The 25,462-nt window shown below is 39.8% G+C and overlaps 1 protein-coding gene across 2 annotated transcripts in view; it reads right to left on the reverse strand.

Moving 5' to 3' along the window:
* The window catches only part of LOC141908027 (discoidin domain-containing receptor 2-like), a 94,184-nt gene that overhangs the window by 54,139 nt on the left and 14,583 nt on the right, over positions 1-25,462 (reverse strand). For both annotated transcript variants that reach the window (XM_074797806.1, XM_074797807.1), the window contains exons 2-3: positions 20,617-20,680; positions 8,975-9,180 (exon numbers count right to left, since the gene is read on the reverse strand). In XM_074797806.1, the coding sequence (XP_074653907.1) occupies positions 8,975-9,059 (85 nt within the window). In that variant the 5' untranslated portion in view covers positions 9,060-9,180; positions 20,617-20,680. The remainder of the gene's footprint in view (positions 1-8,974; positions 9,181-20,616; positions 20,681-25,462) is intronic.

Genomic DNA, 25,462 nt, shown 5'->3' on the forward strand with positions numbered 1-25,462 from the left:
CACAGCATGTAGTCATCAATATCAGCATTGTCATTAAATACAGTGAGACTGTGATAACAATAGAGCAGGAGAGACAGTCACACAGTGTTCACGGGAAGATACTGTACCGATATCAAAATCTGAGTACCCCACAGTTTTACACAGGCCTGGCCAAACTTATGACATTTATCACTCAACTAGGAGTTAGTTGCAGCTAAGTACTGAGCACTCCAAGGTTAAATAGTGAATCCTTAGATTTAGCAGTTCAAGCTCATTTTGATTCAATCAATCTAACAACAACTTAAGTCCAGCCGAAGCTCATTTTGGTTCTATAACCAATCTAACAACTTAAGACCAGTCTAAGCTTATTTTGGTTCTATAACCAATCTAACAACTTAAGACCAGTCTAAGCTTATTTTGGTTCTATAACCAATCTAACAACTTAAGACCAGTCTAAGCTTATTTTGGTTCTATAACCAATCTAACAACTTAAGACCAGTCTAAGCTTATTTTGGTTCTATAATCAATCTAACAACTTAAGACCAGTCTAAGCTTATTTTGGTTCTATAATCAATCTAACAACTTAAGACCAGTCTAAGCTTATTTTGGTTCTATAACCAATCTAACAACTTGGGAGTCTTATGATTCAAGGCCATTTTCGCATTTAGTCTTGTGCAATTGCACGGCGCAGGAATATAGAAGTAAACGATCGAATCAGATCCAAACTTATCTAACGGCTGTTGGCTTCATATTACATGAATAAAATATCGATCTGAACTATGAAAGAAACTGTAAACCTTTATTCCGTTAGGCAAACCTTCCGACCGATAGAAATACAACCGGCATCGAAGGAAAACACTTCACAGCACCTGCCGTTTTATACCGGCGGAGTAGACTAGACTTAAAAAACACAAAAATCAGCAGCAGCTCGGCGTGGAATCGGTGGATCGAGATCACCGGTCTCTATATATCAATAGAATCTTTACAAACGTCTTCCGAGGCAGCATTTGGTCAAAATTGATTTCTTGTCATTTTCTACGATAGCAATACACACGAGAATCGTAGACATCTTTCCCAATCAAATATCTAACAGTTTCGTGTCTCTAACAGTTGGAGTTTTTTTCCCTCACGTCTGCGACACATAACCGAGCTAAAACTGAGCTGATTTTATTTAGCGTCAAATCTACAAGACCTAAACTACGGAAACGGAACCAATGTTTGGTCGTATATGAGTCTGCGAGACTTTTGACAAAATCTGAGTAAAACTCTTGTAAAACACATACAGTCATTGTCACTCACTCTGTAATGATATGTCAGTCTAGTGCTTTTCCTCCAGAGCATTAACACAGTGGATTCTCATTCTGTTTCACTGATATCATTTTTAAAACAGTTGGGCTTTTGTCTCATTGTCTCTCAATCTCCCTCGTCATATAATACACAGTGGTATCACATATCAGTGAAACTAAAGAGGATTAAATCCATCGATCCATAGCAAATTCACTGAGGCAGTATATCAGCTCTTGAGGCAATTCCAGCTTTTGCGGCAATATGGCAATACCAGCTCTGAGACCGTATACCAGCTCTGGAGGCAATACCAGCTCTTAAGGCAATACCAGCTCTTAAGGCAATACCAGCTCTTGAGGCAATACCAGCTCTGAGACAGTATATCAGCTCTGGAGGCAATACCAGCTCTTAAGGCAATACCAGCTCTGAGACAGTATATCAGCTCTGGATGCAATACCAGCTCTGGAGGCAATACCAGCTCTGGAGGCAATACCAGCTCTGGATGCAATACCAGCTCTGGAGGCAATACCAGCTCTTGAGGCAATATCAGCTCTGAGACTGTATATCAGCTCTTGTAGCAATACCAGCTCTGGATGCAATACCAGCTCTTGAGGCAATTCCAGCTCTTAAGGCAATAATACCATCTCTTGAGGCAATACCAGCTCTGGAGGCAATACCATCTCTTGAAGCAATACCAGCTCTGAGACAGTATACCAGCTCTGAGCATGGAATTCGTTTTAGAGTCCATGCTCAGAGGCAGTTTATCAGCTTTGAGACAGAATACCAGCTCTGAGACAGTGGAATCAGCAGTATTGGATGCCGCTGTCATGTAATGATTACAATGAGCTGAGAGAGAAGCTCGTTATATCGAGTCACGGTCACCGCGCATTATTCATCCAAATATTACAATAAACGGTTTATTCGAAATATCATCCGATCACCAATGATATGAGAGCAGCTCGGGGAACTATTGTGCGCCGAGTTCTGAAACCGATAACCAACTCGTCACTGGTCGGGAGTGCAGTCGTTTTCAACAATGATTCAAACAACGACTAATGGACTCCTCGATCATTTTGAAAATTTAATGCCCGTCACGACGATACCGTCACAATCGAGAGTTGATTATGATGTGAAATTCCCGGTAGAATAGCGTTCATCCGTACTGAAGGTCGCGCGGAGGCTCGCGTATGGTAGTAGTACATCGTCGTATCGCCGCGTGAAACGATGAACTCAGTCGGCTCTGGTGGAAATAGTCGACGATGAAAAGCTTTACAAAGTCACAACTGAGTTTGTGATGATTAAACAAATAATGAACTTATTCGAACTCATTGAACAGAATGAACGGGAAGGGTCATAAATTTACACTCTGCTTGTGGACTCAGTACCTTCGGCAGACGATCTATCTCCCGCCCTTCTTGCTCCCATTCTTTGGAATGCTCTATATCCATCATGAACCCATTCTGGCTAAATTCAAAAGACTCCTAAAAACATACCTGCTCAACTGTTTAATACTGGATTACTTTTAAATGCCCCTGAACATTGAATCAGTTGAATTGGTGCTGAATTGTTTCATAATCATCGAGATCAGAGCTCTGTCAGTGCAAACAGCGAAAATGATTAATCAAATGGTAACCTATAGTCTTTCATTGAGAAATTTCTAGATCTTCGAGAAATCGCATCTTTCAACCTCAGAGAATTGAGAACTTTGTTTCAGAGTAAAGTTGCGAGAAAAAAAAATCGATTTTCAACACTGCCTATTTACATGAAAATGTCAGAAGTTATCCATCACGCTGGTACAGTCTAAAACTATGAGTAAAAGCTTTTAAACAAAAAAGCCACACCCTTCGACAAATTAGAGCTTTTAAAACCAACTCTGCAAACAAATCTTTTCTTGAAATGCGCGAATAGAAAATACTACACTATCAATAGCATGATGTTGTCTAGATTATCTTCAAAAATACACAAACCTGTTCCACACAAGTTTGAACATTAACTAACTCAACTAATTAAGACTTGGTGGAATTGCAGAGATTCAGATTCAAATATATTGCTTCAGAAATTATACAATCTTTGCGAGCACAGTTTATATAGTTACAGTAACTTCAGATTCTTATAGACAGAATCCAGAGCTATGAATTACACAACAATTTTCAAATTGAGCTTTTTCGAGATTATTTTGAGTAGCTAATTTGCACCGGGATTCCAATACTCGCCTAGACAGCGATTACACAAATGGTGCCCCGTCTTAACATCTATTTTTCCCCCATGTCATCGGAAAATATATCGCCTAGAAACACTCCAGATCCGGTCCAGCACCACAAATCTATAAGTCGATGTGAAATCTCTGTCAATCTCGATTAAGAGATCATCGAGGTTTATTCGATTATAGGTTCGTGAACGGACCACAGACGGTTAAATCATTCAATCAGTGTTTATTGAGTCTCGACCTCTAAACTATACATCAATACTGTCTCTCATTCGATATTATAGAGAATCATGCTCTCTCTTCTCCTCTCTCCCTCTCTCTCTCTCCTCTCTCTTCTCAGTGTGTAGAATCGATCATCAATACCCACAGTTTATCCACTCACAGAACACAAATTCCCCACTTATCACTAACTGTTCAATGATCTAGTTAGTCTCAGAGAAACTGTAGTAGATCTTTGCCAGGGTTTTTGATCTTGAAATAAGGTTGATTGTCCCGTTTATCTATTTGATTGGTTGATTTACAAACCCATCACACCTGCCAGATGAGACATTTCAACTATCGTAATCTTTCACCTCCAACCGATTCCTCAGGGTGACACCATCGCCGCTTAAGGAACCTATGTATCATTTCTCAGGGACGTTTCTTATTTCACAATTTCCTAAATTCCATTTTTTCGGGGCAGATTTTGACGCTTTCCCATGATTTCCACGCACTTCAAACCGCGATAATACACTCATCCCGTAAGTGCTCAAACCACGAGTATCTAATCTCCAAAACCTCAATTAACCGGTACCGATAATGAGTTCTAATTAACCTAATTATCCAACGGTAATTTGCCTCGGATTTTTGTTCGTTGTTAATTCCGGTTATAGATTAGCAATAGCCTCACGCAGAATGACAAACACTGGTTACTTTCTGCTTGCTCCTGTTATATTACAGCCTCATTTTAGTGCCGTGGGTTTCATGAGCTATGTAAACTTATTATCAGATATTAATCAGGACATCTTCAGTATAGGCATAGTAGTGTTGCATACGAGATTGCCGCTGATTTGGAAACAGAAGCCGCGATCACATGTAGAGGATTTGGCCCGGGCCCATTTAGAGCCAAAACTGAAGCTACGATCGCGAATGTTTGCATTATTTAGAAATCTAGAACCATCTGAATTTAGTCTGTACTAATTATCCATATAGGGGGAAATTCCGAACTATTTGCAAGTTGGTCCCTTCCGTTATAGAGCGGAGCAATAGGCCGACCAAAAAGAACATTCCAGGTCCGATCAAAATGTAAGAAGAGACCATTCTTCTGTGCTTGGTTTAGTGCCTGCGTCTAGCTGTTCCAGTGATAACAGCAGATTTAAAAATGTCCACGAAGGGACAGGTCTGGTTTGGTGTGTTCCAGGTATGGGTCAAACGAATTAGAACGGACTAACTAGCCGATAGTCTGGCTTACTAAAGAGACTAAAAAGGAAAACATGACAAATTTGAGAACGAACACCTGTGTTCGAAATGTCATCATTCAATGTCTTCAAAGTTTTAAACCGTCTTCAAAACAGCGTTATAAAAACATTGTGAATCTTTGATGTTCCGTGATAGACGTGACAGTTTTTTATGTGAACTGACTGCTTCGGGCCTACCTGAAAATCTGATTAGATCTGCGCCTAATCTGTAGATTTTTTATTGTTAAAAACACGTGTAAAATCGCCTTCATCCGATATAATCAAAGGTTAAAACCGTGTCTAACATTTTTCTACATGGAAAATAAAGTCATCATAGTTTTTTGTCACGTTCAATGCGAAAAAGTTGTTACAACGGTTGATTGTATTTTCTGATAAACGGGTCGCGCCTGTGTGGGGCCGGTATTTGAAGCTATTGTCCGGTCAGCTATGGGATTGACCTCACGGCGAGTCCTATAAATCAAAAGCACGATTTTGACCAAATTGATGCAGATTATTTTGTGAAATGCATTTAGGTCACGTAATTATAGGCTACTGAATCGACTAGTGACAAGTCCAGCCATGTGAGACAAATAACAGTGAGTTCTACAAGTTTTGGCTAAAACATAATTGATTCTCAGTCGAAAGCAGAAACAGAAACCAAGTTTTTTAAGACCAAGAACTGACAGGATTTTGGAATAACGCATATCCAGTGACAGTCCCTGACAGGGGATTGTGTCAGCTTATTCTTAATTTCTAAAAAAAATCCATTAATGCAGAAAAGAGCGCCACAGTCTTCAAAGGTAATGGGCTTAATATGAGGGATTGTTTCTAGCATTAGCCGTGATCCGGGGCCAAATCGCAGCAATTGCAGAAATTTGATTTTCAGAGTCTCCCTCACAGCATGTTACCGCACAAAGAGTTCCTAAAACAAACAAACACCGATCAGTGTCCCCTATCAATAGCGATTGATACCGCTGAATTTGATTCAATGATTCTATCTATATCTGTGACAGATGGCTGGATTTAAACCTATCAAACTCATCATCAATAGCGTTCGATAGCTTAGCACATTGATCAGATATTAATCCTGACATAATCAAACCAGGGTTTCACTCTTCAGATTCTACCCCTTAAACGTAACGACGCCACTCATGATATAACACTTAATTATACACGTACTCATTAAAATTCATCAAATAGCTTGAGCACTTCCTCGAATACAAAACAATGCTATTTTTAACCTAACGACAAAACGTTTTACGAGATCCGAAGATCGACCAATTTCACGCATTCAAATTCATATGTTAAATTACTAATAATGAAAGCAAGTGATTCAGAAAAACTTACATAGGCTGAATATAGATGTTGCTACTAAATATATTCCGCTCCAAATCCTTATTCATCTCACACCCCCCCCCCCCCCCACATAAAACCCAAATTATGTACTTCAATTTAAATAAAAAAAACTCTGGAGCTTTTGCCACTGATTATGCAACTTTCGATTTCTGATTTCAAAACAAACCCCCCCTTTCGCTTCCGGTAGTTGTGGTGTGTTTGTAAGGGGCACCATCAAACAAATCTACCAATCAAATAAACAACAGCTTCAATTCCTATTTTAAAAGATTCTAATGTGAAAAAGTGGCAACATTAACCCTTAGTAACTGACAGAAAATATGAAAAAAGTCCTGACTCCTGACTCACAGGGAGTCCTTCCCTAAATTATCAAAATATTGTTGTATTTTTTATCTACAGAGCTGGAATTTCTTTGAAACTGAATATCGCACAGGGTAACAGGGTATCTAGAAGACCCTCTAGCGATAACCTTCTCAAAGCACAGGTCGAAGTTTTATCAAACGAACCAACGCAAGCAATCGCAAAGTCCATCGTACGAACAATAATTTTCATATGAAGCAAACGAGGATTGATGTGTCTGGTTTATGATTCATCCTGTAATTATTGCTGCCAGAATAAAACTGTTAATTACCTGATAATTAAAGCGATTATTAGGTAATCATTTCGGCTGGATAGGACACAAACTTTTGGCATATTGTTGTAAAGCAATCTGTTGAGGTGACCTTGATTCAATGGTCAAATCCGTTGAACACAAAGCCCCCCTTAAGGACTGTGTAGTGTAATGATACACAGTATGGGTCAAACTATTGATTATATACTTATAGTGCACTAATGACAATGGTCAATCTAGCACAAAGCAATTTGTTATGAGAACTATAATTAAATGTTGACCACCTTTCTTCCACAAAGGTCCATTACATATAGTGACTCTAAAACATATCGCCACTTAGTGAAATTGACATCGATATCGAATTCATTCTCAGAAAACGTAGATAAGAGATGCCAACCGAAAATGGGGTCACCATTTTATCGTTTGAGGGGTAAAGTCATGGCATAGATATGGAGGTTAAGATTTGGTAAGTGAGATCAAAATATAGGTTAATTTTTTCAAGGCTCATTCTTCTAACATGTATCGAATCTTGTAAATCTAGACTATTCCCCCCCACCCCCCCCCCCCCCCCCCGTAAAGGTATATCCTACGCTAATGAGTGAACAAGAAACCACTTTGTAAAACCTGATAATCCCGCAGGATAGAGAGATCCATGCGATCCTGAGAGATCCCACTCTCCCGGAGGAAGGTTAAGAATGACTAACAACTGGTCAACATATGGCTTACTATAAACACTGGTATTACTAATTAGTACAACTGTATGTATTATACACTTTTAGTATAGGTAAAGACTGTGAGGCACAAGAGAGAGAGAGAGAGAGAGAGAGAGAGAGAGAGAGAGAGAGAGAGAGAGAGAGAGAGAGAGAGAGAGAGAGAGAGAGAGTGAAATATTCAAAAATCTTAATGAATAAACAATAAATTTGCTTATTTCATTTAAAAGAATTCATTAGAATATTTCTTTTTCCAAAACTATCTTATTCATATCATATTCAGATAATGCCACCTAACGCCAACCTTTCTTCATGTTCCATTTTCAGTTAAAACAATTGAAGTAAGCTCGCTCTCAATTCAAGTATTTAGTATTTTGGTATTTCAAAAAATGACTTTTATTAAGGATTTAGTCAAAATGTTCGAAAACAGAATTCATTCATCATCTCCGAGTGTGGGATTTTCGATATTTACCCCCTTTTCTTTCCTGAAATTTTCACCTAGCTACAGTAACCACATCTTACAACGACGAAGACACAAATAAAACAAACTGAGGCTAAAACTGCGCAGTGCGAGACTGGTGCTGGTGGTGGTTACTGCTGCTGTTCCGTAATAAAATGATTTTGTGATCTCAGTGCAGATGGCATCACAGTATCATCGAGCTATCAACATCAACATTTCCAATACTGCAGGGATACAGTACACAGTTCTGTGCTGCAAGTGTCACTCCGACAATACTGAGAATAGGGTATTCCATTCTCAATTTACAGTTTTCTAACTCCAAAATATTATCCGATAAAAGTACTTTGTATATGGAGCGGAAGTCTGTTAAAATATTCAATCAGAGATCCAATAGGTTTATAAATAATCATTACAAAATTATCTCAGAGAAATATTCCAGTCCTAAAAGCGAATTGCGAATTTTCAATTCAAAATGAGATAAAGAGACCTTATTAAACAGAGCATCAAAAATCTGCTCATTTAAATGCACATTGTCTGTACGTGTTATGCATTTTCCATACAGTAATTTCCAAGTATAAAACCAGCTTTTCATCAAAATGATAGTTCCTTTTTTATCCATTATATTACTTTGGTTTGATATATATGCGATTAAGACCGTTACTTTGGCCCAACCGGTATAGTGACAGATTAAACCAAATTGAAAACATACGTAACCAACCCAAAAAAAACATTACAAATGTCTTATCTAATCATCATAAAGGTTCTATAATGAAAATAAGGCGGTTTCTATACGATATAAAGACATAGTACGGGGCTAAATAGTCAGTCCGTAGAATAACTGTCAAACTGAGAATGTGGTACCGGTTGTCAATCGCCCGACTACTAAAACTGACTGAAAAAAAAGACTAACAACATTTACTACTGAATAATACTTACAAACGTCAAGGGCTGTAATTCCGAAAAACAACTGTATCCATATTTGAACGACCGTATAAAATATCCAAAGAGACGTTGAATCCATCGTTGTTTTAAATCTCTCTCTCTAAAATTCTACGCGTAGTACGTATTGATAGTTATAATCCTTATGTATGTGAGGTACGGCCGCGTTTAGTCGGTACGTCCATTGTACGCGCCGTACAAAGCTGAAATGAAGAACGGTAGAATACTCAACGTAAAGCAATACACGAGTCCATTCAACGCGAGCGGCTTGCGTAGGGGTGACAGACTAAGCGCATTAGTCTGAATAGGGAAGGTAGGCGGTGAATCCCAGCGTCATTCGACGTCATTATATACGCGAAATCATTCGTCGTACGAGGACGCGTAGTATCGGTTACTTAAAACTGCGACATTTAAGTTTTTTTTTCTAAGTGAAATAGTACAGTGGGCGTCATTGACGAGGTGGTGTTGTCTGTGTTGAAAATAATCGCGACATTCAAAGAAAAGAAAACTCATTCGTTAACGGTATCTATCGACATTAAGCCCGCCATATCAGTTCACCGTCTCAAATTCTCAATAATATTTTGCTTCGAGTAACGCAAAGATTTTTTAAAGGTATTCACATCAGAAAGAGATAATAGTGTGGGCGATTGGGATAAGCTTTCAGACGAGGATCACCTTGAGAAGACCACCCGCCCAAAGCCCAGCCCACACAGCAGAGTACGCGGCGATGGCGTGCGAAAATCTGTTACGATGGTTGACATAAATATTATTTTCAATAACCAAATACTTTTTTAGAATGTCGAGAAAAGTATATTTTCACTAATTCAACCCAAATTACAATTCAAAACTCATTGATGTTTTATTCCTGGAGTTGACTCTGTAGATACTTGGAGTAATCACACTGATTACTCCAAGGTGGAGTCGAAAAGTTGAGAAAACTATTACCGTAGCTCAAGTAAACATTTTCGACTCGTTTTTCTTTTATATTGTGGGATTTTGTAGTATATTATTACAACACGGAGGACTCGGAGAGTGTTTCATCAATATCAAATGACTTCATTCTTGTCTGCGTTTCTCTCTTAATTGTGCGTGGTTTCATCGTAGGAAACATTTCGTCGAGTTCTTACACTAGGATTTATATCATCACAATTCATTAACTTTAAAAAAAATAACCGACACATTTCGAGAGATGTTGTTTTCTCGTGTTACTTCGGGGCATTACGCAATTATAATGAGACCGATGTATTGTATACAACAACAACGATCCCTCATGACTCAGGCCCGTGACTAGATTCGCTCTACTAGGACCTCAGACATCAAACAAAACGAATGTTTAGTCATATCGTCAATTATTCTCAAATCTTTGTCTAATAAGTCGACGGTGTAAGTTGTTTTGGACGGCTTTGTTAATTAGGCACCTCACAATACGACGGGGTCGGGCTTTGAAATCGAGAGATTAGACAATGGTATTAGTGCGCGCCGCGGTCGGATAACGATGCCGGAAATGTCGCCGCGCTCTCAAAAACACGTATCACGTAAACCAGAAAAAAACGCGCGCCCGCGCTCTCGCTCCGACTCAGGCTCTCTTTGATCAAAGCAGCCGATCTCAATCGACGCAGCGAGCGCACGATTCATTAAAGTTTACGCTAAACTGCGCGCGTATAACAATACTATCTGTGACTATCTCCGGAAAAGGCGAAGTTATGCTTTCAGATGTTCGCGGCGTTTTTGAAATATCTTAATCATAATGGATTTCATCGGGTTCGATCAAAGAGTCTCTGCACTCGGCTACCCTATACACTATCAGTAAAACCTGGGTCGAAAAATTGAAAGTCTTTTTAAGTCGCGCTGCTAATTCCAATACGACGGGGAACGGGTCGTGTCTTCGGTTTCAAAGCTTAGTTTAAAGAATGTTGATAAAGTGTAAACGAGGAGTGTAATGAGCAATGATTGACACTATACGTTTTCTGTTGTTGTCGTCTTTTGATGTAAAAAGTAGTTTAAAAAGCCGACTTTAGTAGCTACAGCTATCGGAATGGAATGCGCCATATTCTTTTCAAAGCTGAAAACTACTCGAATATTAAACAAAAGGCTTTAGAAACAAGATTAACCCTTTAAATTTCTCCTTGAAAGATGCGAAATCTCGACTAAAATCGTGATCTGAAATCATTTTGATCGGAGGCGTTTAACATTTTCGCTTTGGCTGTGTTAATGGGGCCTGGGGCATACGACTCAGGGCCCCAGTTGCAGTCATGACTTTAAGTCCAAGGGTGGTAAACTTACTCATACGGCTGACATTGGCTATAGAATTTTAAGATGGTTTTTGACAGGTCTTAAAGGATTTGACTCCTTGTCTATCAAGCATGGAATTATCCGGGAGTGTTCAACTGGACTCAGAATGCTGCATGCTCCAAGAACTCTGCCCTACTTTTTCCTGAATCACAATCTTCATCGAGACGGATTTATAGGAAGAGAAAAAAACGAAAATCAAATGAACCAAATCGAACAATCTTTCAATTATCCCCGAGACTGATTATGAATATCTCTAATTAATCGAGTCATCTCAGTAATTTATGAGAGATTATTATTTTCCCGCTAATTTCATCAAGATGCACAGACACAGAGACGGAGAGAGATGATCGAAATATAATTAACGGCCGAAAATTATAGGATATCATCGCGCAGTGTGGAGCCGGGTAACATCAAAAGCAGTAATCGGACTGAAGATACAGAGGCGAAGTATAATGATATTATCAACAGTGCATTGATCTTATAATTATCAGCGGTTGATCATAAAATGATCTTAGAAACTGATTTGAGTAGTTTTTTATCGTATCTTTTGGATCTCTTGAAGTAGATGTGGAACCCAGTTCCACAGTCGTGTGTATTCGATTTAACTCTGAACCCAGTTCCACAGTTATGTGGGTTTACATTGACTCTGAACCAAGTTCCACAGTCGTGTGTATTCGATTTAACTCTGAGCCCAGTTCCACAGTTATGTGGGTTTACGTTGACTCTGAACCCAATTCCACAGTTATGTGGGTTTACGTTGACTCTGAACCCAGGTCCAGTTGTGTGCATTTAATTCGATTCCGGATTCAGATCCACAGTTATGGTTGGAGCGAAACAAGTTTCTCCAGCGAATACAGAGATTATTTTGCGCGCTATCAGTATTCTGAAGGCATAACCGGGGGGGATATTTTTTAATCTTCAGGTGTTGCAACAATATTTCTTATCTAGTAACTAGTTACCAGTTGTAGAGGTTTTCGAACAGTGAAGTTTCATCCCTACAGACAATGTAAAATGTTTAGAAAAACTTTGCGCGCTTCACTTCATAAACAAAAACCTAAAACTGATATTCAGGCGCTCTGTTAGGTAAGAGTTGTGTATACAAATTACGCAGAAGATGAGAATTCGAAAAATCTTTCCGCGCTTATAGCTCAAATATTCATATTCGACGACCCCCCTCTCGCTGTCTGCAGGCCTTGGTAAGAGGAAGCCTACACGAAACTAGGATCTGTGTTCAAAATAGATAGAAACAAGGTCTTCTTCCTCAAGATGCCAATCACAGATTGGACTGAAAACTTCTTGAACACCGTCCTGATCAACTTCACGATCACCTCAACAGCCCAACCAAACTATCAAATCTACGAATGGTGATCAAAATTTGTTCCTTTGTGATTTTATTGGCAAAGCACCATCCACAACAGCATTAAATCTTTTTTACTGGACTGGTTTAGAAGGCTGCCAACTTAGACGTAAAGCCATTCACCAGTAGACAAACTGCCAGAAGGGGGAGGGGGGTCCGTAGAGGGTCAATGTAAGGAGCCATCATGCCACAACAGACTAAATTCAGATGGTTCTAGATTTCTAAATAATGCGAACATTCGCGATCGTAGCTTCAATGCACCAGAAAAATTATGTTAGACTTTACCCACGATCACAGTTTGATGTATATGAAAATCTACATATATAATACTATTGACGGATCTCTTGTCCAGTTTCCAATAAGTCTCTCAGCTCGTATAATCATGGCGTGCATAGACTTCAGAGCGATAGAATAAACGCGTGTTGAGGGATTGCGTGCTAACAGCACCAACCCCTCCCTTTACCAGAACAAATAATCCTGATTACGTACGAATAGACTTATATAAGTGCGGCTAAATTATATCTGCCGGTTTTATACAGCGTCATATACCTGACTAACTTGTAACCTAATCAACCGTCACAAACAACGTATATTTTTATTTCATCGGACGCAAAATTGCTTTCAGCGGAATCGACGAAAGAGGTTTCTGCGTCAGCGGTCGACGGAGGTGTTTGTGTCGGTATTTCGCGAGGTGACCATACCGCAGCAGCCGGCGGCGCGTGGGGTAATTCGGTTAGCGTGTGATAAGGCGTCGGTGTTAATTAGCGCCGATTCACGACGATTTCCGGGTGAGATACTATGGTGCCGCGAGTAGAAATAGGACCTGGGACTGATGATCGCCGGCGTTCTCTGCCCTGTCATTAGAGGAGTAAATAGTTGCGCGTATAGCCGCCCAACTTCAGCATGCGTGTGCAGTTTACCGGTAGAGATGCGGAGAAACGAATGAAATTTATCGAATCGGAAAATAATCAAGGCGCTGATATTGAACTAATAAATATGATTTGTTCCGATGATTATCGATCGGGCAGAAATCAATACGTATGCGATGTAAGAGTTTATATCGTGATCAAAAGTTCTACGGTTTACAAAACGACACCATCGCGCCATTTCGACGTGTACAGGAAAGCCGCCTCATCGGGACAAACCGGGACCAGCAAAATCGACCCGACATTAACCATAGTCCCGAGTTAAAGGAAAATAGCTTAGGAAATTAGGAAAATGATTTCGTTTTTTCCCAGTACCCAAAAGTCTAAGTTGGCCATGTTCGAGCTACGAGCAATTTTGCATGTCCGAATAGGGCTTCCACGCTTGCGTTTGATTGCCTCCCACCGAAGCCCACGCCATTTGTGTTGGCGTGACCTTCGGCGGGAACAAACCCTGGCAAGCGAAGAAAGAATAAGGTTAGGTTTACTGTAAACATATCGTAATAGTCATCAGAATTCCTGAAGATGACTACTATCTAGGATATAGTCAGAAAGTTAAATGAAAAATAGATTATCATCATTATTATTACTATAACTATGCTAGTTCAAGGAAACATTTCAGACCTATTTTTTTGTTGTTTTTATTGTGAAATTTTATCATGTATTGTTGAGTCCGTTTGGTTCGGTCCAAAATCAGCCGAGTAGTCGTCATCGAGTAATATGAAAAAGAATTATTAATGAACGTTATGCGTTGTGAAAATCTCTTTATCTTCCGGATTAAATTCGACAAATCATTATTTTCGGATCCAATTACGCTTCGCTCGTGAGATTAGAGTTCTGTATTGACGTCTGGTCGGTGACTTCATTTTTGGCTCCTGTGAGAGTTATATAAGTCACTGGTCGGGTTGAGATTTAACCGGAGCCCTCTGTCAATCATTCAAACCGTTCAGGCAAAGAATAGGATTATTGTGCTCCACACATCGGATATAAAATGAATGTAGAAATCGAATATCGTCTCCTTACTCTCAGAATCCATAGCGACCATTATTAAAACAAATCTATTCACCGAAATGTCTTCATATTCATATGCGGATATGCATCATCTACATTGACCCAATTTCTTTTTAGATTTTTGATAATAATCCCTGGGATAATCTTCTACTTAATGTTTCTCGATGTTGCCTGGTATCCACGGTCACAACGAAACTAATGGCCCTGAGAACCGGCCTTCAGGCAAGATTCTAAGACGCTTCGAACCTGCAGCTTTTAAATGCGAGATCATTCTAGAAGTAGTCTTTTCATTTTGACGAGTAAGGCGGGTGCAGATCCCGGCCCCGCGGCTTAAGTATTGAGATATCTATACTACGAATACTCTAGGGGATCTCCCGATATTCGGGAGGTTGATGGCGGTGATGTATCCTGTATCTTGTCGATATGGTCAATGTAACCATGGTCCATGATAAGACGGGGATACATTTACGACCGATTTCCGTAAGAAATTCAGGTCAGTGTCATCGGCATATTAGTAATTGAGAATGAGACCGAAAGCAAATAAGCCCATTTTCGTGTATTGTATGTTGGACTCATCGTTTTAGAGCCCATGGCCCAGTTCCACAGTTTTGAGTAAAGATTTGACTCTGGGTTAAGACATTGAAACTCAGAGTTAACTCTAACTCACGACTGTGGAACTGGATCCATGATTGTATATGTGAACGAGAGAAAGAGAGGTCTGTGTTCTGCGTTGTTTATGTTGTAAATTCGGCACGAAGAAGAGACAACGAACCCTCGTCCGCGTCCGCGTCCGCGTCCGCCGTGTAGAGTAAGCTGCTTAGCGAGAAGATCCGCGCAGGTAAAAACACAATAGCGTGAGTCACGGCGAACACATGCAGACGATGTTAGTTTACCTGAGCTGAAGAGAGTTTCATTCAGAGTCGGGAGGATATTCAACTTCAGCGGGAAATATCCCCTCTGTCTTAATATAAATAAGTGTGTCATCGGGGCATATTGAAGATTCATCCCGAAATTCTAATAGAAATAAGCTTATTCTAAATTCTGAGACCGAACTGAGTCGGATCAATCGATTCCGGTACACTTTGTGAGGCCAAGCAAGCATTGAAACGAAAACAAGAGGAACTAACTACATTTCTTTGAAAACAGAAATATGACAAAAGTCACAGCGCGAGAGATATCGATATTGGCGTTTCGAAATAACAATTACAATTGTGAACTTGGCGTTTATTTTTTGATTAGATATATATTGTGGTTGAATTATTTCATATTTAGATAATCATTTTTGAGAGGATATATCTGGGCCAGACTGGTTGCCGGTCAATTCAATTCAATAATCGATATATTCCAATCCAAATAACTTTATTGATTCTCAATACATTATCTATTGTCGACAATACTAAGTACTGAATGTATTATTTGTCAAGACGTCAATAAACTTTAAAGATAGTTTTCTTGTTACAATTGTGAGTAAGAGACAGTGATGTTATGCTCATTTATCCCTTACAAACCCACCACACCGGTCGGGAACGGATTTTGAATTCTTCAAACATACAAATTTTAATCGACACTATGGAAATGGGTCCATAATGCCGAGTCTAGAATACACGATTAACGCGAACTCATCGCTACCACGAGTTGAATCTATCCCACGACAACTACATGAAACTGGGTCTTCCTTCCGTCAGAAAATCAGGTTCAGGTACAGAACACGCGCTCATAAAGAGAAGAGCATTGTCAATCAGTGCATCTCGGATTTGTCACGGATCGCGTAAAGTGCTCGACGTCGCCGCCGGGCACCTGCAGCGTTCCGGTTCCTCTCTCAAAATGGATTTTCACAAACTTATAGCCAGCTGTCAAAACTTTACAGCGAAACAAAGACCCCGCACGTCTTCCTAGCACGAATATCACGAACTAATAGAATTATATACTTAACTAGCAATTGTTCCGTCGAGTGGAAACGATTTTTAAGAAGGCGACAGTCTCGTGAACTGCTCACCGCGGCGCACGCAGCCGCACACGCTCCGGCGGCAAACCCTACTACAGATGGCTCATATCTTTACGCGTAATTTCATTACTTATTTTCTAAAACTCATAATTACTGAATCGATTTGTGCGATTGACTGGCTGTTAATATAATCCGAATCAATCCAATTTTGAAACTTATTCCGCTGTTATTAATTACTTTGATTAGCTACAAAATAATCGTTTTTATCTTTTGTTCCCAACTCGCTTTATTGGGAGAAATTCGTTTTTAATAAAATGCTTTCGATTTCTTTTTCCGTTTTCAGTCTAACGAAGAATTTTCCTTTCAAACATTTTGAGAAAGCTTTGGCCATTAAGAATTTTTTCGTTCATTTCGTTTTCTAAAAGAAAATTAACGACTTTCAAAATATGTTTTTGGAGAGTAATATTTTTTCTCATGTCTTTAAACAGTTTTCAATTCGAATTATATCGATCATTAATTTTTCAACATATTTACTTTTTTTTAGATAGAATATTTATATTTTACGGACAATCTTTATCCTACACTTTCTATCATTTGAGGGTTTCGAAAACAATTCGATCCATCAGGTATGAAAGCTATCTCACCGGAGACCTTTACTCCAACCTATCCAAGTCTATTATTATTTTTGAGATGATATCCCACAGAGTTATTTTTGCGCGAAGAAATCCAATCAAGAATGAAAACGCAGATGGAGGGATTCAATGGCCGAAGGGCGTCTAAAACCGCAAGAGGTTGTATTTGGGGAAGTCATCCGTGATGGGAGTATTTGTTACGTAATGATATTTTACGGATCGAGGCTACGCAAATTCTGGAAATAGAAATAATAGATTAAGATCGATGATGTTTCAATCCCGGAATCAGTGACGGGTGGCCGGAAAATCAATTAAAACGTAGCGTAGGTGACTTGTGAAATCACATTTCAAACAAAGAACCGACGAGAGATGATTTTTTTGTTGTTGAAAAAAGGAAAGCGAGTTAATTTTGTGAAACAGCGGGTGGGATTATAACATCTGTTTAATTCTGACGGCTTCGGTTAAAAGAAGTGATTAAATCAGATCCGAAAGCTTGCTGGGATTCGAACTCGGAACCTCCAGCGCGGTAGCTGGCGTTCTTGTTATCTTGAAGTAGGTTGTTCTTCTCGATTTGATATCTATGAAGTTATTTGGTGTTTCCCTACTTATGAACCCATCAGCCAACCACACCACACTTATCGGGAATGAAAAAGAGGGTTTGATTTTGATATCGGAAATTGAAGTACAGATATAGCTGGATGGCTGGTCCAATTAGATTTTTGTTGTTGTTTAAATCGAAGTACCCCCTCCGGCGTTCTAACCAATAGACCACTGAGATGTAAGTCACCCTGGTATGTGTGGTGACCATTAAGGCGTGGTGACTTTATTCCCAAACCCAATCATTATCTAATTGCATCAGACAGGAATTTTCAATCTTAAGCTTCTTGCTTCCTAATTTTGGTTACTGGGGGTGGTAAATAATTCCGCAGTCCTCGCCGTGACCTATCCCTACATGCCCGAGATACCTGAAGTTATTTTCTTAATTGAGAATTCCTCCGAAAGGGGATTGACAATAATCCCCGCCGAGAATATGGCCCAAATAAAAGACACGTCCAACTCGAAAGATGATTTGCGCGGTGAATATAATCATTGGAAGCTTAGTCTCCAAATCGCTCGTTGATGAGTTTCAAGCTGAAAACTTCTCTAGCGCCTCTAATAGCCATTACAACACTGTGAAAACACTAAACAAAGGTCGACATGTTCTTCCTTGAGTGGCCTAGTCCAAACACCGATACAACAAACATCCATGATGCACCTGACAGTGCGTCATACTGGACGTTCAGTGTTTGCCATCAGGCTTTACGTTAAGTAGACACGAAAATACCCGATTTTGTTGAAAATAACGCACAATAGACTCAAATGTCCTGGGAAAAAATTGATGCATTTCGCTACACGCTGTTTCGTTGTCTCAAAGAACTTGGTCCGCTGACAATTATCATCGCATTATCAGAGGAACGAACATTCAAAAGACAACTGAGAATTCATCAGTCATATTGTCACTTGTCATGTATTTCAATCTTCAAGTCTGAATCGATTCTTATAAAATTTAAGTATTTTACTTAAGTTAAGACGTCGCGGCTGTCTTCTTCGATCCACTGCCATTTTAAGCTGTGGTAAGATCAGACGATAATAAACCCCTCCCTGATCCAAAGACGTCGTCGGTAGATAATTAAAAAGTTAAATGTGGCAGAACTTTCATTTAATATTCCCCGGGTGACATTTAAAATACTCGAGGGTTTTAAAAGCGGTTTTATTTATCTATTGATATAATGTTGTCAGCGTAGCTCCGTTTTCTATGATCGGTGATTTTTCGGCGTGTTTCAAAAACGCCTCTTTTCACAAGCAACGTTCAATTGAGATTTAGATGATAGAAAGATAGGATATTTCGAATCACTACTCAACCGAAACGAAAGAAGACTATATACGATATTTGACTATTAACTATAAACTATTTGGTTCAGGTGTAGAGACGAGGTAAAGTTATGTAGCATCGACAAAATGAATCTAAGCAGAATTGAAAGTTAAAGAAGATGGGTCATGACGTCATCTACACATTGAAACCCCTTATCCATCGTCATCCAAAACTTGACAGATTAAGGGGTCTTGTATGTATGAGGGAATAGGTCATAGGTCCAGCAGGGTTGAGGGAATGTATCTTGGGTCAGGTAGGGGCGAGGAATCGGTCACAGGTCCAGCAGGGTTGAGGGAATGGATCTTTGGTCAGGTAGGGGCGAGGAATGGGTCACAGGTCCAGCAGGGTTGAGGGAATGGATCTTGGGTCAGGTAGGGGGCGAGGAATGGGTCACAGATCCAGCAGGGTTGAGGGAATGGATCTTGGGTCAGGTAGTGGGCGAGGAATGGGTCACAGGTCCAGCAAGGTTGAGGGAATGGATCTTGGGTCAGGTAGGGGGCGAGGAATCGGTCACAGGTCCAGCAGGATTGAGGGAATAGATCTTGGGTCAGGTAGGGGGCGAGGAATGGGTCACAGGTCCAGCAGGGTTGAGGGAATGGATCTTGGGTCAGGTAGGGGGCGAGGAATCGGTCACAGGTCCAGCAGGGTTGAGGGAATGGATCTTTGGTCAGGTAGGGGCGAGGAATGGGTCACAGGTCCAGCAGGGTTGAGGGAATGGATCTTGGGTCAGGTAGGGGGCGAGGAATGGGTCACAGATCCAGCAGGGTTGAGGGAATAGATCTTGGGTCAGGTAGGGGGCGAGGAATGGGTCACAGGTCCAGCAGGGTTGAGGGAATGGATCTTGGGTCAGGTAGGGGGCGAGGAATCGGTCACAGGTCCAGCAGGGTTGAGGGAATGGATGTTGGGTCAGGTAGGGGCGAGGAAGTGGGAAGGTCCATAAAAACCATACACACATATACATAAATGTCAGGTGTAATGTTGAATATGGATTTAATGCTAATCAAGACTTTCTAATCAATTGATAGAATGAAGAAAATTTACTTTAGAACAAAGAAAATCAATATGAATACGGCTATTTATACGTACGACAGGGTTGATTAAAACATCTCTCTCAGTGCAAATCAATGCTTCGAGTTCTAACCGAAAATGCAGGAAACTTCTTTCAAATATAGAAAAAATGCCCCGCAGCCGTTTTTATAGATGTAAAATGACTGAATTTACCGATATTTCTTCCTTTGATCAGAGGATGAACAAACTGTTGTACCGAATACATTAATCAATCGCCTACCAGATTTCGTAATTAGTGCGACCAATGGCCGCCACACGAAAATACGATGAATTCATGAAGAATTTGAAAATGATAGTTGTTGAATTTTTTATACAGAATTGTTGAACTATTTAAAACGTATAGAGTGGAGAGGTTTGCATGTCACGTGTTAGACTCATGTGAAAATGGCGGAGAGATAGTTACGTACAACCGTCAAGTTCGAAAGGGTCATCGTATCAGATTCGTGAACTACGCCGATATATCATACCTAGTTCTATAAACTTTGTCTTATCAACTTACCTTGATCCTCTGAGAAACCTCGACTCAAATTCCGATCAGTTCACGGCTCAATAACGACGACACTCTGTAAAGACAATAAGACGTTCTCTATGTTATTTCATTGTACATCGCATAAAAAATTCACGACGGCGCCAGACATCAAACGAGGTACTTTCTGAAAAATTGATATAAATCGCTTTGAGGAGCGATCATTGGCGCGCGACAGCCCAAAATCGAGCATCAAATACTGGAGAAATATCCGTGTCGTAATTGAGGTTGTTCTAACGCGATTTGAATTCGGCGCAGGTTCCGAACATTTATCACCGCGACTCACGACGACTATCACGGAACAATGGCTTCTTCGATAGACACGACAAAACGTCGCAGGATTAATAATTAAGATCGCTTCTCTTTTATAGAGTCAACTATCTTATTACAGAATGGTAAGACAGGCACGAGACAGCGACAGAGCTCGACGGGGTTTCCTAGGTATATAGTTCCCCTTACTCATCCCGAAGCCGACGAGGCCAGTCGGGTCAGAATACTGTCTGATTTGAAACCGGTACCGCTGTTACAGAATTTTTAACTCTTCGCCGGGCGAGTCGTGAGTTGATGTTGTTTCCTTGTTTCCGCGCAAAGAGAAAAAACCATACGTAAGAAGAACAATAAATTAGCGAAAGCTCAGGAAAAACCGCCCGTTGTTTTCTAAATCCCTTCATTCATATTTAACTAGAGTCAGGAGATGTATTTCTCGCATTGTTATCCGGATGATATCAGTGAAACTATTTTATCCAGTGCTGATGTTTGATCTGGTTAAAGATTTCGGTTAAAAGAACTACGTTTTACTCCAACTCGAAACACGGTAGAACTCTGTGGGATCCATTCCACAAATAGGTTTAACTCTAGAAATCTATCTGATTTCTTCATTAAATTCAATTTATCAAAATCCATTTAAGGGTTAATCTTTTTTTGTAAAACTGGATCCAGATCCCGTATTTTACAGATATATTTGACTACTATGGAAAATACAAAGAGTAGATTCTGTAAACTCGACCGCCGATCACACAACTATATATATATATCTGTACTTCGATTTCCGATTTCAAAATGAAACCCATTTTTCGCTCCCGGCAGGTGTTGGGTTCGTAAGGGACACCAAATCAAAACAAATCAAACGAAAGAATCTCTCGAGTCCGAGGACACATCTGCGAGTTTTAAGATTTGAATGAAATGAAACGCTGTGTACACTTAGTCGTGGAATCGGTCCCAGGAATGTGCGCAGTAGTTGATGTTATTCAGGGATATGGAGTTGAATATTCAAAGATGACGCGTTGCGCGCCGAGAACCACTATAACCGCTACTACCTAGCCAACACCACACACGCCGCCATTTCAATATTGAAACGATCAATTTTACTCTTTTGACGTTTTCAATGAATCAGGTTGGTAAAAACCCGCAAAGATGATGGATGGCTCAAAGAGGCAGAGGAGACGACGAATGAATTTTGCTCCGTAGGTTTTCTTTCACTCGCAACTCAATGATACCAAAACTACCGGTATAAAAACTCGCCTTATTAAAACAGAAAAAAAATGGCCGCCGATAAAATTGATGATTCCGCTGCGATATGCGTTAGTTTAGTGGAAGTTTGCGTGAGTCAGTTCGCAGGAAGGTGTTGTTCGTTTCGAGAAGCCGAATGCAATTGATTTCAATTTTTCTAAAGTCGATTTCTTCATTCGAAAACAAAGGAACTCGAAATCGAAAGTTACGTAACTATTACGATATCGTCGTGGGTTTATTTAGTCAATATTGCTAAAGCGATTTTCCGTGCTCGATTTTTTCCGACGGGTGGTGGAGTAGAATACAGCGAATAGAGACAGCAGCAGCGGCGGCGGATAATAGAAGAAATCACCTCCTCAGGGTGAAGTATCATTACGTAACTATTCGATTACATCATTAGAATTTCTAAGTGTAATTCAAAATCATTTGCTCTACTCGATCTGAGATGGGGATCTCTTGTATCTGCCCGATCGGTCGATATGTACATTACCTCTGTTCAGCAAACAATAGATTCACTGGTGTTTTTTGTTCGGATTTGACTGTGAATCAATGAACTGATTTTTCAACTCGAAAGTCAAACTGCGGAAATTCGGAGCCGGTTCCGCGTTTTCTGATGAGGTTTCGAGCCTTGAGATCGGAAATGAACTATTTCTAACTCAGAGTCAAATTTAACGAGGTCTCGTCATTTGCTCGTGCGCTATATATGTTCTCAAGTTCTTAAACAATGGCGTATATAAATATTGTCAAAGGTTTCTCCAAGGTCTTGTCAAAGAAAAATTATGATAACTTTCTTATTCGTACCTCGATAATTCAGTAGAATCGTGATTAGTTAACTAATTACGACCTGCTCATTCTCAATGACTTCCAAGATTCAGTAAAGTTATGATTAGTTAGTTACGACGGCCTTCTCATTCTCAATGACTTCAAAGATTCAGTAAAATTATAATTAGTTAGTTACGACGGTCTATTCTCAATGAACACAAAATAAAAACAACATCAAAATTCAGAGTAGGATATTCTTATCTTACTGAATTCTCTGCCGACAGACGCTGAAAACGGAAACAACACGTCAGACAAAGTGGACGAGTTCAGAAGACTAAAAAACAAATGTCACGGTTGATTAGATAAAGTTTTTTAGAACAATGGATTCACGTCTGCGCTGTTATTATCAGCATTGTGTCCATCATTCTGGACAGTTCACACACACTCACACACCGGTTAAAACAAAGCATCCATGACGTCATGCGCCGATGACAGATCGGATGGAAATAAGTGAGCCGTTAATATGAGATTTGTCATTAGACAACGCTTTTTCTTACCAGGAAACCTTCCTCGTAGAATTCTACCGACGAATAATCAGTTACAACCCGGTACTGACTGACCCTTTACCTCAGAGCCCAGTCGCAGAGTCAAGGCTTGGATAAAAACCAGCCTAATCTTTGGTCTATGGCCAATCTACAATGACTGAATTTAATCAGTATATAAGAGTAAGACCTTCATTAGCACCGTACATAAGTATATAGGTCTCAGAACAAATCAAATCAGCATTTTCATTTTCTGGCTAAATGAGAAACAAGGAATACAGAAGTACGGCTGTGAGGTCTGATATCTGCGGACAGTTTAGACAGCCCGGGGAATTCTAAATATAAAACCTGCTGTCGACGTTCGCTACAAAGCGACGGCAATCAATGTGTATAGAAATAACTCGACTGATTTTTTGATGTTGTCTGTTATGTTGAAGTATAAAGGACTCGGAATAGAGACGGAGTGAGCACTGACTCTAAGTCAGTGCGGTGGTTATTGCTAAAATACCTATCATCGATTCACTAGTAATTCTGATTATCAAAAATACGTGTAATTTTGTTATTATCGATACTGATAAACTCTACACATATATATCCATAAAAAAGCAGGTACTCTTTGAAATAGTATATCATGTATATGTGAAGAAACCTTTCCTGGTCGTGAAAACGGAAAATTGTCACGTGAATTAAGGCGTGAGAGAATATACAAAGTCGGTATTCGGTAGCAACTTAGTATTTCCATCAATGTTACCAAGGATATAATCTATTTGATTTCATATTCTACTTCCTCCCATTTTAGTAACAGCCAGTTGCCGGCATATCATACATATCATTTGATATGTGAACTCATCGCGGATTTAAACTAAAATCTGAAGTTGTAATTCAACTGAGATTAATTAGCGCTGAAGATAACTGATGTCGTTTCTCGATAAGCTGATCAAAGTGTAGTTTAATACACTGACCACACCTCTATCAGTCATCAGTCCGCACAGAGTTCCTTTGATTGTAGAGACTTCAAACTCGTAGATAACTTACACGATAGGAAAAATCCTTCATTTTCGATCTACCCGAGGAAGAAATTCATAGAAAGCCGCCTTTACTCGCGAGTAGGGCCCAACGGAGCCGCTTTTAAAAAATCGGCTTTTTCACTCGTGATACAGATGGCAGCACCTTTCTACACTTCCGCCTTATTTCCGAGTTTATGAATTTCAATTTCTCGCTTGCTACAGACTGTAATTCATTGACATTTTAGTAATATTATTGATTACGACGTATTATTCCATCGAAATCACCGACGATTATATAAGATCCCCGCACACTAAAAATGAAAAAAGTAAACAATGTTGCCCTGAAACTATATCCTCAAAGTCATCTAAAGGACATCGGATTTTCAGGGACGAAGATTTCCTGAATATGACTATGATATTAGGATATGTTCGAAACGTGGAATAAACTGCTAGCTCAATGATTCTTATTGTTGGATTTATAACGTATTAAACTTTAAAGTAATCTTTGATTCTGAAATCTAAAAATTCAATCTACTCACTTAAACTGCTTACAGAGCTGTTGTTGTGGTCAATTCGAGTTGCGACAGTAAATCTGTGTCGAGACAGTTATTATTGTCCCACACGATAACCCCGCTCTCGACCTACGAAAAAAGGTGGCGGCCAAAGCGGGTTAGAAGTCACATTCTACACATAACCTTCAATTCACAGCCATAATTAACTATCGATTACAATAATAATCTTTATAGCTGTATGTCTAAAGGTAAAATCAAAGTTCGATCAAAGATAATCTTCTAGCAGGTAAGTAAGTAAGTAAAAGTCAGTCAGTCAGTCCTCAGCGGGGATCATGACTGTATGTTATTAGATATAACTGCCGTGTATGGATTATCATCTGATCCGATTTGATATCATCCGTCACCGCCGCTGCTGCTGCTGCCGCTGCTGCTGCTGCTGCTGCTGCTGGTGCTGCTGACGCTGCTGCTGATGTTAATATGTTGTATG

Source organism: Tubulanus polymorphus, chromosome 7, assembly GCF_964204645.1.
Source record: "Tubulanus polymorphus chromosome 7, tnTubPoly1.2, whole genome shotgun sequence".
NCBI lineage: Eukaryota > Metazoa > Nemertea > Palaeonemertea > Tubulaniformes > Tubulanidae > Tubulanus > Tubulanus polymorphus.